Raw genomic sequence first — 13,441 nt, forward strand, 5'->3', positions numbered from 1 at the left:
CAGTCTCCTAGTCATTTATCTCTTTATGGAGAAGTTTGTGGAGGTTTCTGGCACAAAAAGTGTAGTATTTAACTTTCTTCTTAAATCTGCCTTTCTTCTCTTTTTCCAAAACATCTCCTGTCATGCTAATCTTGGCAAAATTTAGTTGTCGATAAAACTGTTTAGGTTTTGTGTGTCTTTGGTAGTCTTGTCTTAAGAAGGGTGGCAAAAGCATTCTTTTGTTTTCTCTCCCCTGAAAGGCTCTTTGTGTAACTTGTTACCTCTTTTCTGTATCCTGTTTTGGTTTATTTGTTCTTTTTTTAAAATTTTTATTTATTTATTTTTTGGTTTATTTGTTGACTTGAAAATGACTGGTGCACATAATAGCAAAAATATCCAATAGTGGGAAATAAAGATGAAGGCAGGGTGGGTCTTTGTCTTTGTTGACCGTGTCACGAGTCTAATTGTGTCTTATTTAAAGCTCTGTATGTATAGCTGGGTTTTACGTTTCATAGCCAGAAATCTTTGTTAGTAACTGTGCATAACATAATTTTCATATCCACCAACCACCACTGAGAATACCACTCACCTTTTATGGTCATGTTTTCACAACTGATTTACAGGGTGGACTGTGACATCTGAGTCCTGGCACGGTAGACCAGGAAGAAAAAAAAAAGTGATGATATTGGCTACAGTTTTTCTTCCAACCCACATCAACCTTACTCCTTAAATGGCAATGTTAATTAGATCTTATATTCGATATATATGATCTTATATCTGGATAACCTCTCTGAGTTCTCATGGATCAGGTAGGTTACATTGCTCCCTAGATCTCATTTTTTTTTCTCATCTGTAAGTTGGGGATGACAATACGCCTCCCAATAGGGTTTTGGGAAAAAAATGAAAGAAAATGAACATAAAGGATGAAGGAAGCAGGGGTGGGCTATATAGTAGGCTGTCAGTGAGTCCGGATAGCAGCTTTTCTTATATCACTATTGAGTTAATCTTGCCCAGAATGCTGAAGGAGCCATCACAAGAAGGGCTTTGAGAGATCCATGTTCTGTCTTTAGTTAACCAGTTTACAAAGAAATGATTTCAGAGGTAAGTTGTTCTGCATGGCACGGGATGAACCACACTTGGACCAAAAAATATGGTTTCAATTCAGATGTGGTAACAAAAACATGAGCTAAATCTCCTCATAAAGCAAGTCTTTTGCAACATGGTTTTTCTTTCCCTATTGAAGAGGTCCTTTTCCAAAGGAGGAAGGTGAATATGTTTGGGGAAAATGCAGTGGCTACGCATAATTATTTCTTAAGCTGCTTATTTTTTGTTCTGATATCATTGGTGACATTAATGGTACTCAACCCAGAATGAGAGCATTTCTAATATTCTGCGGTTCTGAATAAATAAGGTGCAAATGGAAGAAAGGTACATAATTACCACATGGAACATGATCTTGTGGTCCATTTCTCAGGTTTGTTTGTTTGTTTTTTCCATTTGTATCATCTTAGAAATGCATAGTTCACAGTGAGAGATTAAAAATGCTTATTGTTCTTTCAAATTGTTCGCAGTGTTCGGATTTTTTCCCCTAACTCCATTCTATTGAGTATCTATGAGTTGTCACATTTTTAGCAAGTAATAACTGTCTAGCTGTGCTGACAAAATGTCCCAACATAACTGTTAATAAGCATTGTCATTTTAAGCATGAAACAGTTTAGCTAATGATTTATCTCTTATAATGCAGCACTCGGGGCAGCTGTATGATTTGTCTCTTTAGCAAGTCAAGTAATTTCTTTAACAAAATGTTAAGCACAGATGGACCATAAGCTGTCAGTTAACTATTATTGTGTCTGCATCTGCTTGCTTTCAATGCACTGTTTTATGTATTCAGCCAGTTACTTAGCTGCAGCCCCGTGAAAAGCTGAACCTACTCTGATTGGCAAATAAAATGTTCATTTGTCTCTTCTTCCTATTGTTTTGTTTTGGTAACACATGTCAGCAGCTCAATTACCCAGTTCATTAACAGCTCCCAAAGGACATGATGGCCAGCCCATGATAAGAGGGTAATTGTGGCACATATGGTCAATAATGGCCTCTCTCTTGGCAATTGTAAATAAAAGTCACTTGGCTCTTTTCCTTTCACAAGAACTACTGTTTTCCTGTTCCCCTTCAGTGTGCAAATTACCTTTCTTTGCTCTATGCAGTCCAGTCCCGGTGAATCAGAACCTAGCTCCCTGCTTTTAGGGTCATGGAGACAGAGCATGGATGGATCTCTGGTTCTTAATTTTAATTATGACTGACTTTTAAGCTCTTGAGGGGGAAACTCTTATTACGGGAGACTATTCTTAGAAAGCTGTTAACTGATTAATTAGTTAACTAATCAGTATTCCTAATTGAATAGCAACACATTTTCTTGGGGCTTTCCTCTCTTTTTCTCTTTGAAATGCTCTGGTGGTAGTTACCATGGAGTTTTTGAAAAAGCCATTAAAAAAATTGCAAAAAAAAAAAAAAGTCATTCGCAGGGGTGAGGTAGGGAAGTGGGCCTTCCATCTTTTCTTGGTGAGAGAGATTCATTCTGTAAAAGGAGTTCTTGTCTCACACACGCAGGTCTTAAAACAAAGGGTTCCAGAAGCCACTGAGTTCGTTTGGGTCAGCCTCGGGGTCTCTGAATGAGTTACGATTCCTTACTTCCCCTGAAGCCTTTGCAAGGAGGTGCTGAAACAGTTTGGTTGCAGCTCTGTCAGGGGAAGAGAAGGGGCACAAGCCCATTTTTACGTAAATGTATTTTTACTAACAATCATCACTAGCAGGGCTGTTACAAAGGCGGCCTTTTCAGTGACGACTGGCCAGGGGATGGCTGTTGGGACAGAACTCCATCCGGAGTAAGGTTTCGCAGGGTAACCTAGAGAGAGATCCAGCACGCACGTGAAATTCAGTCATTGGGACCTTAGGCTCCGGGCGGTCTTTGGGGCCTTGCGGCTCCACGCCCTGGAGGCAGCTTGGCCAGTTCTGCCGCCCGACTTGTCAGGCCTTATCTTAACCAAACACCCAAGGGTCCACGTTGCGCATCTGCAATCGCTCCCGGGCGCGCGCGCAGCACACGCGGGCTTCCGGCCGCCCCCGCCGCCGCCATATTCATAACCAATCTGTACTCGGCTCCCAGGGCAGCAGGCACTCGGGGAGTTGTTGAGTGTCAGGGTTTATTTGTGCTATTTTGATTAGCCCCAACCTGGCAGGAGCTTATTTTCCTTCTAATGACCCCGTGCTGTGAGAAGGCGGCTTCCGAGGGAAGGGCTTGGGTCAGAGGGGAGGGGAAGAGCCTTACTTTTCTCCAGCGCCCAAAATGGGGACTGCGAGGCAGGAGCACGAGTGGGGAGACGGCTGGAGGCTCTTAATGAGATTTCGGGTTCTGAAAAGAACCTTTCTGCGAGAGAGCCCAGAATATTCTTACCATGGATTGTCTTACTTTTTTTTTTTTTTTTTGGTACTCCTTAAAGATTCTTGGCTGGCACATTTGGAGAAGCTGTAGGGGCAATGGAAACAAAACAAGACCCCCTCACCCCCAGATGGACCCCTGATGACCATCTCTCCTAGTTCGTCAACCTACAAAATAACAGCTCCTTAAATCCTAGCCCTGAGTTTAGGAATTCTGCGAAGTTCGCTTTAAGGCTTGATAGTGTGTTAGGTCCCACACACTTTCTCCATCTACTTTCGGATTCTGTCCTAAATCGTCTGTTTGTTTCTTTCAGAGGTGTATCTATTTCCTTTTCTTGACATCTATACAGTTTAAACACACTTAAAAAAAATAATGTCGCCGATTACTTCTCAGCTTGTGAATTAATGTGGAAGAGAAGCTTCCAGGTGCTGAAGTCTCTCAACTGGCCTGGATTAACCCCTACTGTGCATCCATTTCAACCTCCCCCCCACTCCTCCCTCCTCTGGAAAAAAAAAAAAAAAACAAAAAAAACACAACCTAACCTCCCCTTTCTCATCCACTCCCGGCTGTCTTTGTGTCTGTTGCTCCCTGCCAGGCAGGTGTCAGAGCCCTGAATGAGGGTAAATGCCCCGTTGATGGATTCCACAGATGGAGCGTGGAAATCGGTAGAATAGGCCTCAGCCACAGGCCATTTCTTGGGATCCAACAAAAGCCTCCAAATAAGTCAACAAAAATCCCAAAGATCACAAAGGGAAAATGTCATTTGTCATTTACTCTGGGTCTGTGAGGGAATATCAGTCTTGCTTCACTCCTCCTGGCTTTCACCCGAGTAAACACGAGAGGTCATTCACATCTCTCTCAGTGTAAAAGGGCCACTTCACATCAGAAAACAGTTAGCTGTCCCATCGTCCCCTTCACGTTGCATGGTAAAACTCACCAACACAGGAGACGTTCTGCAATTAGTCAAGCAGGTGCACCAAACTTCGAGTTGACCCGTTAAAGATCTTGTGGAATATACCTGCCAGATACCCTCAAACCTTCAGATCCGGGAGGAAGTGATCTCAGGGAGCTCTCAGGCACGATTCCTATTTTTATTTTATGATTATTTTTTGAATCGGCGAGACACAGCTTTAAGTACCAATGCTGACAGGTCTAGCTTGCAAAGATTAGTACAGATGGAAAGACCATCTGATTTGGTCTGGGGCTATCTTCGAGTAAATGACCGATGACTAAGGACATCAGCCTCAGAGCCCGCAGAGAGAGATCCCCCCCCCCACCTCCTCTGTGTCTGTAAATTGCATTGTATTATATCTGGGACAAACATAGAGTTTAAATGGTTGTCATGTTTTGATTCTTTAACTATTCAAATGAAAGGTCTTGCTGAGAAGAAAGACAGTGTGCCAAATTCATGCTTGTGAATTATTTTGTTTCTCCATTTTTTGCCTGTCTCCCATCTCTGAATTATATTGGTCTGGAAACCAATAATTATAGAATTCCACGTGACTAAATCCCTATAAAATTGAGGTAAGATCTCATGTATAATAGCGTTAACTAGGATGAAATATTTCTTCAGGCTACAGAAGAGGTCACAAGGGGTTAACGGACAAAGACATACTCTCTAATTCTGTAATTCCTTCTTTAATTAAACTTCATGGTTGGTCCACTGGTGGTAATACTTCAGCTTTCTCCTCCCAGTTTGATTTGTTTCTGAAGGAAGAATTTGTAATCCTGTGGGGTATGATTGTTGCCTATGCTTGAGCTTTTTTTTTTTTTTTTAATTTTTGTTTTTTAAACTGATGCTGTCCACTTCCCCAAGGTTCATCTTGGGAGTTAATGTGAAATCATTGGGATAGCTAAAAATTTGTCTCCTAAGGCCTAAAATTAGCTTGAGATAGAAAAAGAAGAAATGAACTTTCTTACAAAGCACAGAGCTGAAACACTGAGGTACCTGGGGAGAGACAATATTTTCCTGTGATCACTCTGGGGCGTCTGCTGAGTAACTTGTGAATATCCCAACGGATTTCAAGTTATTTATTCCTGCCCTTTTGTTTGAAAACAGTTTGAGGTTACTTTACAACACTTGAGATCCTTTCACTAACATGTTTTTAATAGCAAAAAAAGGATTTAGTAAAGCTATAGAATGAGTGATCAGTTCAACTGCTTGTGATCAGTAGTATGTTCTAGATGGACCTGGGGTTTTAGGACCGGGAGCCGTTGATGATTCTTAAGGGAGACTGCAAATGGTCACACTGACTCTTTTGTTTTCTTAAATAAATACATTCAGTATCTTGGCAAATGGATTCATTTCTTAGAGCTTTATCCTTATTTAACAGCTACACTTGAATATGCAAAGAATTCAATGTTCATTGAACTGAATTAAATTCAATTAGAAAATTGTTTGATTTGGTGTATAATATTAATCAAACTGTTGTGTTTTCATAAATTTCATTTGATTCTAGGACGTTTTTGAAAATCTGGGGCAAATGAGAGTAGTAGTTGGCAATCAGCTAAATAATTTCCATTGGAATTCCTGTTTGGATTTGCTTCTGGTACTCCTCTTCAAAAGGACTCCGTGTTATGTGTGTGTGTGTGTGTGTGTGTGTGAGGGAGAGAGAGAGAAAGAAAGAAACTCAGCACCTATTTAGAACATACCAGGCTAGAAGAGAGAAAGTATGTCCCCTGAAGCCCCATAGACCTGGGTCAAATCCTAGCATCCCTAGTCGTGTGATCTGAATCATGTCTCTGAGTCTCAGTTTCCTTTTTCTGTACAATAGTGCATTTATTTCACAGGGTTTTTGTGTAGTTACTTTGGGAAGAGAGAGAAATCCTTGTCTTCTTGGTAAGGTTTGCTCCAGGTTCATTAGAGACACTGAGTTATGTCAATGTCTAAGTCAGAGAATGGATGGTGAAGGGGTTTTGAAAATAGAGTCAAAACTTTCAAAATCTGATAAGAATATGGATTGGGATAAAGTCTGAGAATCATGCAATTTAAAGCAATACAATCTCCACTTAGAATGGCATGTATTATATGTTAATATGGATTTAAAAATTTTTTTAAATTTAAATTCAGTTAATTAACACAATTTCATATGAGTGCTATTGTGGAATTTCAAATTGGGGAACAATATCTCTATTTAGTGAATAACAAAGCAAACTTTGTGAAGGCATGTGTAGAATGTGATTGAGCAACTTAAATGTAATTGAAAATCTCCCCTTAATATTAGGGCTGGACAGTAGAAATAATCCAAAGAGATGATTTTACCGAAGAGATTATATTTAATCTAGTTGCTCTATCCTCACAATCTATGAACTCATTTAGATAATGGTCTTGCTGGTGGTGCTTGCATGTCCAAGTTAGAGCATTAGATATTCTTTGCAGAGTCAAATATAATGAGCTATCTGAAAAAAAAAAAAAGCCTTGTTTTTATTTTGGTGTAATATTAAGCAGAATGAGGTACTTTGTATCTAGGGTCTAAAGTTGAATACGTAAAATAAATGGACTTCAACAAAATGATTTTTTTTGTGCTATTGCAATGGGATGTAAGTATCAGATTTGTTTTTGGTAAGAATGGAATGATTCAAATTCATGACATTATCGTGTTCTCTGTAAATCTTATTTCTATTGAGTGACATAAAAACAGTAGTATTTCCATCTTAGAAATAGCTAGTATTTCCTAGCTGGTAGATTAATCTTGGGTTGCTGACATAACATATTTTAAAGCCCACATCCTTTTGGGGTGTACAGATGGAGGAAAGTCAGAATTAACTTGTACAACCGTGGCTTCATATTGACAAGAAGGATCAGTGGGTTCAGATAATTTTCCAGCAGAAAAATCAGGCAAGTCATTTCCTCAGTGTCTTTTGAAATGATGTTTTATGGAGATTTTTCTAGTGAGATGCAGCCCTTGGATTGCTTTTGAATAAACAGTCTAGAAATACGAGTAGTGATTTGTTAGCTTGTTAAAGAAAATTTTATTTTGAGTGGTAAAGGCTGTCCTATTGAACTCCCAGACATTCTGAGGCTTTTTAATCATTAGCTGTTGGTGATTCTTCATCTTTCTTTTTTTTTTTAAATCACAATCCTCTGAAAAAATTGATAATTATTTCCCAGAAAAATTCAGGTCTGCAAATACTTGCAAAATCTTCCAAATCATGTTTTGAGGATTTACAGACTCCCAAGTCCCATTTCAGTAGATGTTGGGAGACTCAGAAGGGCAGAATAGGGGCAGAGAAATCGGTGTTGGTTCAAAACTTAAATTCTACCAGACATTTCCATTCTGTCAACATGTGTTTATTGAACACCTACTATGTTTCAAGGCATCCAGCAGTGAACAAGGCAGAGAAAGACCTTGAGCTCACAAAGTTTATATTCCGGAGGATGTTGATTGTTAAGGTGAAACACGGTGGTCTTGACCCTCAGAATTAACTCTCGCTGGTACTTGTACATTTCAGGAGCCCCCTTTCTTCAGAAACTGGAGATGATTCTGATTAATTGACCTGACAGTGCATGGTACATCATATTTACTTGGGAGGATTTAATAACCTTAGAGACTCCCAGAGGAAACATGAAAATTTCCACATACTATTATCCTAATGGGATCATAGTAAGAGAAAGTGCAAGCAAAGATTTAAGGTTCTCACAGGCAGAGGAAGCTTTTGGTCAGTCCTTAAATACTGTTGGGTTTTTTACCTGAATTCACAGAAGACGGAAAAGTCAGGGCAATAGAAACTGAAAGCAGGGTAGGGAAACATTTTATGGCGATTTATTGTCTTAGGGGAATGAATCATCTGTTTCTTGAGAAGTATATTATTTATAATTTAAAAATATGTATGTGGAACCATTGTTTTGATAAGTTACAGCAGGAAGTATTTTATGTACTTTGGAATTTGGGGAGAGAAAATAATAATCTGGAATATTCTATAGAGGTGGTTCTCAAAGGGTCATTTAGGACCAGCAAAGTTGGCATCCACCATCCCCAAAAACAGAAACTGTGGGGGTCGGGGGAGCAGCAGTCTGTATTTTAATAAGCTTTTCAGGTGGTTCTGATGCTCCCAAAGTTCAAGATCCACTGCTATACAATGATGCACAAATTATTGCTTTTTTAATTTGACTCACATTTATCAAACATAAACACGTATAAGTTGTATTGGGAGCTTTTGAAGTTTATAATGCAATGCACATTTCTTAGCATGTTAATTCTCCTTTAAAATATTCCCGTACCTAAAGCAAGTCTAGTTTTATTTTTTTAAGTATCCTAAAATAAGATTTATATCAAATTAGACCATTTTATATCAAATTAGACAACATAATTGAAACACCAAGTGTAATGGCTAACATATAGTAGATGCACTATATATTACAGTTCCCTTTTGCTTTTATCTACAAGCACTTGTTTTTCTTTAATTTATCATAGAGAATATTAATTCGATCTCTTAATTTTATAGTTTGAAGGTGAATAAATTGTAAAAGTATTAAATATTAAAAAAACTTAAAATTCTATGGGTTATTTTGGATGTACACCCCTTTGGGCGGCTTATAATATTCTGAAGTCTAATGGAATTTTAGATTTCTGTAGGGCAGAGTTGAGTTTGAGTTTAAGATAAAAGAGAATGAGTGGTGTAGGAAATACTGCATTTTGACATTGCTTCTGGCACCACCTGGATTTCCCCAGGCCCTACAGCCTGAGAGTGCAAAGGAGTTGCCTTGACAATGAAATTAATAATCTACAATTTTCTGGATTTCCTTCCCCATTTGCTAACAGCACATTTCAGCCCCCTCCCCAGAGGATCCCCCAGTTATTTGGGGGAGTTTTCAGAGTGTATTTGGATATGCTCAGGAGCATGGCTGCCCTGGCTCCTGAGTTCTGCTCAGAGTAGGTGCCTGAGAACCCTCTGATGGCCCTCTGCTACTGCCCTGATGTCCAGGGCCTCTGGGAGAGGGCTGCTTTCCTGTCCAGAGCCCTGTGTCTGCTGTGCCCTCAAACCTCAGAACCTTCTGTAGGTTGACAGGTGCTTAGTTACTGTAAGAACTCACGGGCGCCATATTTTATCATCAGTGCAAATTCCTATCTAATTTCCCAGTTCCTCCTTCTCTTTCGTAGATACTCACATGCTAAATATGGAAGGTCTCCTTCCCTGATGCAGGCTAACACAGACAAATTCAAACTTTGCTGTGGAGGGGCCTGCAGGGGACTGGTTTCCGGGACACGTGGCTTATGCAGTCGCCCACCCATGGCCCCATGCTCAGAAGGGCCCTGTGTTTGGTTTTTATGCTCTGTTGTGGCCATCCCAAAATTTGTAGTTAATTTTTGAACACAGGGACTTGCATTTTTATTTTGCACTGTGTTCCTCAAATTAGGCAGTGGTCCTGGGCAGCTGCTCACCATTCAGTGGAGACTCAGACTCTGAACTTCGGTTTAGAGATAGTTTACTAGACTATGCCTGCTTTTTCTTGAGTCTGTTCTTGAGGTTCACATTAACAATATCTAAACTTCCCTTAAACATTTCTCAATATCTGGTAATAAGATACTAAATTTAAATATGATTTCTATTATAGGAGTAGAGTCTATAAATTTGTAGGAATTCTGTAACATTTTATTATTATTGACTTTTTAGATACTAAGTCAATTTTGGGATTTAAAAAAAAAATCACATTTGTTAAGGGATTTCCTCCTGTCAAAGGTGGCGAACGTTTATTTGGAACCACATTAAATCTGATTCATTTGTCAAACACAAATGGAGGACCCATTCAGTGCTAAGCACAAGGGCCATAAAAATAGAATCATGCCTGTCCCTGTTTTCTAAGATCTCATAATGGACCTAGGGTGACAGATGCAGAGAACAATGATTTCTGCCTGGGGGGCTTGGAGACAAAGTAGGGGAAGAGATTAAATATCATTTAATAAATGCAATACTGCACAGAGGGCCTTGGTGTCTGTGAAGACACTGGGGATGTACTTTAGGATTTGAATCATTAAATCCTGGTCAAACTTGTGTTTTGACTCCTGTTTTATCACTTTTTTTCTCCCATGCGTTTAGCCTCAGCACCCCAATCAGATGAAGGCTCCGACATTGACTCTGAACCAGATTTGCCACTAAAGAGAAAACAGCGCAGGAGCCGAACCACTTTCACAGCAGAACAGCTTGAAGAACTGGAACGAGCTTTTGAGAGAACCCACTACCCTGATATTTATACCAGGGAGGAACTGGCACAGAGGGCGAAGCTCACCGAGGCCCGAGTCCAGGTACTGACTCTAAACATCCACGCCCTGATTAAATCCGGACAGGAAACCAAACAGTGTCTTCTCATCTAAGGCAGATTTTATTTCATTTTATTTTTTAAAAAGATTTTATTTATTTATTTGAGGGAGAGAGCACGAGCACGGGGAGGAGCAGAGGGAGAGGGAGAAGTAGAGGCAGAGGGAGAAGCAGACTCCCCACTGAGCAGGGAGCCTCATGCGGGACTCAATCCCAGGACCCTGGGATCATGACCTGAGTTGAAGGCAGACGCTTAACCCACTGAGCCACCCAAGAGCCCCTAAAGCAGATTTTAAACCCAGAGAATAAATACGTTAGGAACGGTACCTCACTGTGAATTTGTAGCCTTTAGTGGCATAAAGTTCCCACCATGTTCTCTCTAGTGCTTTTTTTTTGTCTTTTGCCCTGTCCTGATGGCACTATTGTGACCTCTTTTTAATTTTTATTTATATTTGCCTGATCACCCCCATTGAATGTCTTTTGTTTTAGGTGTGTCTATTATATCCAGCAGTATTTTACTTTGCTAACCAGTCAGACTATTTTTTTTTTTTCTCAGTTAACAGGTGGGTAAGTCAAATTGAATTTATCGATGTGATCAATATGTTTGGCTCCCTTTCTGTCATGTTGTTGGATATAAGTATTTTATGTGGATAGATTTTAAAATGATCTATTTATTTTCTTTGCATTCTTAGGGTTTTTTTTGTTGTTATTTACAAAAATGTGCATTCTTATTTTAGCCTTTGGTTATCATAATTAGGAGAATACGATTATATCAGATAAAACACCCAGTAGTGTGTCAGTTCCTGTTGTTCACTCCCCATTTCAGGAATCCTTGTTACATACCAGGCACTATATGGACTTCAGGGGTGGTACACAGATAATAGCAAACAAATTATGAGTGTTCTCCTTGGACCAAGCACTGTTCTAAGTGCTTTACATGAATTAACCCATTTACTCATCATTAAAACTGTAGGTTGGTACTATTATTATCCCCAATTTATTTGTCAGACTATTGAAGTAACTACCCAAAGTCCTAAAACTAGTCAATGATAGACATAGCTGGATTCTATATACTTGCTCTTGATGGCCTTTCAATTATGAGGGTGGGCAAAAGTGTATAAAGAAAAATTCCTTCTAAAGGTGTTGTAGTCCTGAAGCATTTCAAGTAACTATATTATTTTAGGAATAGTTTGAATTATCTTCTGAACTTTTAGAAGTAGCCTGAACTCTCTGGAAAGACTACTTTGGTATAATAGTTTTCTATTGATTGATAGAGTAATGTTTTCCTTATTAATAAAGATAGTAAAACACTGTTTGAAGGCTTAAAAATGTATTAGGGTATCCTGAAACTCCTTAAGTTACCTTATCATCGTCAAAGTGAGGCTGGAGACTCAGCAGTGAACCAGTCAGTTGATATGGTCTCTAGATTGATCATTGCTTTCTCATATGCAGCTGATTACCTCTCCTATTCTAGGTTTTTACAGAAATAGCCTCTTCCAGGGTACAGAGCCTAGTCAGAGTGATTGTCTTATTCAACTTGACTTGCCATATATCATCATAGTGCTAAGAAAGTGAATGAATGCTAAGATGGATTAAGACAAGTCTCCCAAGGAGCTACAGTCTAATATGGTTAATGAGGTAAACACAAATAATTAAAAAAACAAACAGATATGGTAAGTACCGTAAGAGAGAAAGTGCAGTGGGAGTTGAGAAGAGGAAAGAAAGATCTTGCTGGATAACAAAAGAGGCTCACGAAGAAGGCAGATTTAGGATGAACTTTTGGAGCTAAATAGAAATTCTCTGGACAGGGAGGGTGGGGAGAGTACATTAGTAAGAGAGACTAATGTGGGCAAAAGCACAGAGAGTTGGATGCACGTGAGTTACATACCTGGTGATCTTTCATTTTTGCTCATGTCAAAGGAACAGGGAATAGTTCAGTTTGCTTGGAGGGTAGGAAGGGGGGGGTGGCGGGGAGGAATATGGTTGGAAATCTAGGCTGAGGACATCCTGTGGAGGGCTTGGGTTTCAGGTAAGGGCTCTCACAGCTAATGTGATGGGCAGTGGGCATGAATGGGTCAGGGGGGGCCATGGGAATGGAAAGGAAAGGAAAGGACCGTGGCAAAAGGTATTCAGAGGTGGAATGTAGGCATTGGATGGTGGAAGCAGGAGATGGGTAGGAGGGTGAGTGAAGAGAAGAGTCATAGATGTGTGGAGGCTTACAGTGCAGATGTTTTACAGCTGGAACTATTGACTGTCTGTTACATTGGGATACAGTGTTCCTTTCCAGAAATGACTACCGCTAACCACAAATTATGATAATTTACATACATACATTGCATGATATAGTACTATAGGTAGTGTATGTATCATGATATTATCTATAACAATGTTACAAATACTGTATATATCAAATCTAATTGCTTTTATTACAGTTCTGTGATTACCTGGTTTAAATCTGGAGTCAGATCTGTTCACCTCTCCATTCTTCCAGCAAACCTTTATGGAGTGCCCACTGCATCCGAGGATCTGACTCCTATATTTCCTGTCTGGCCAACTGCACATCTCGAGTCAGTCCTTTAGACAGATAGGAGCTCAGTTCTGCACTCAGAGTCACAAAACAAACATTGATTTTACAGAAACCAAACAAAGAGTGTGATGGAAAACTGAAAGTGTTCCATGTTGGTGTCTGTCATTCCTGCCTTTGCCAAAAACAAGGATGGGGGACAGCCTAAGTCTCAAACCCATGCAGCTTGTGCAGTGCCCAGCATT

At 39.7% G+C, this 13,441-nt stretch overlaps 1 protein-coding gene across 3 annotated transcripts in view; it reads left to right on the forward strand.

Moving 5' to 3' along the window:
- The window catches only part of PAX3 (paired box 3), a 94,172-nt gene that overhangs the window by 53,203 nt on the left and 27,528 nt on the right, over positions 1 to 13,441 (forward strand). For 2 of the 3 annotated variants that reach the window (XM_025886903.2, XM_025886905.2), the window contains exon 5: positions 10,454 to 10,659. In XM_025886903.2, the coding sequence (XP_025742688.1) occupies positions 10,454 to 10,659 (206 nt within the window). The remainder of the gene's footprint in view (positions 1 to 10,453; positions 10,660 to 13,441) is intronic. The other variant, XM_073904178.1, reaches the window with a different exon arrangement.

Source organism: Callorhinus ursinus, unplaced genomic scaffold (genome assembly GCF_003265705.2).
Source record: "Callorhinus ursinus isolate GAN/ISIS: 27379988/994484 unplaced genomic scaffold, GSC_fseal_2.0 scaffold2, whole genome shotgun sequence".
NCBI classification, from domain to species: domain Eukaryota; kingdom Metazoa; phylum Chordata; class Mammalia; order Carnivora; family Otariidae; genus Callorhinus; species Callorhinus ursinus.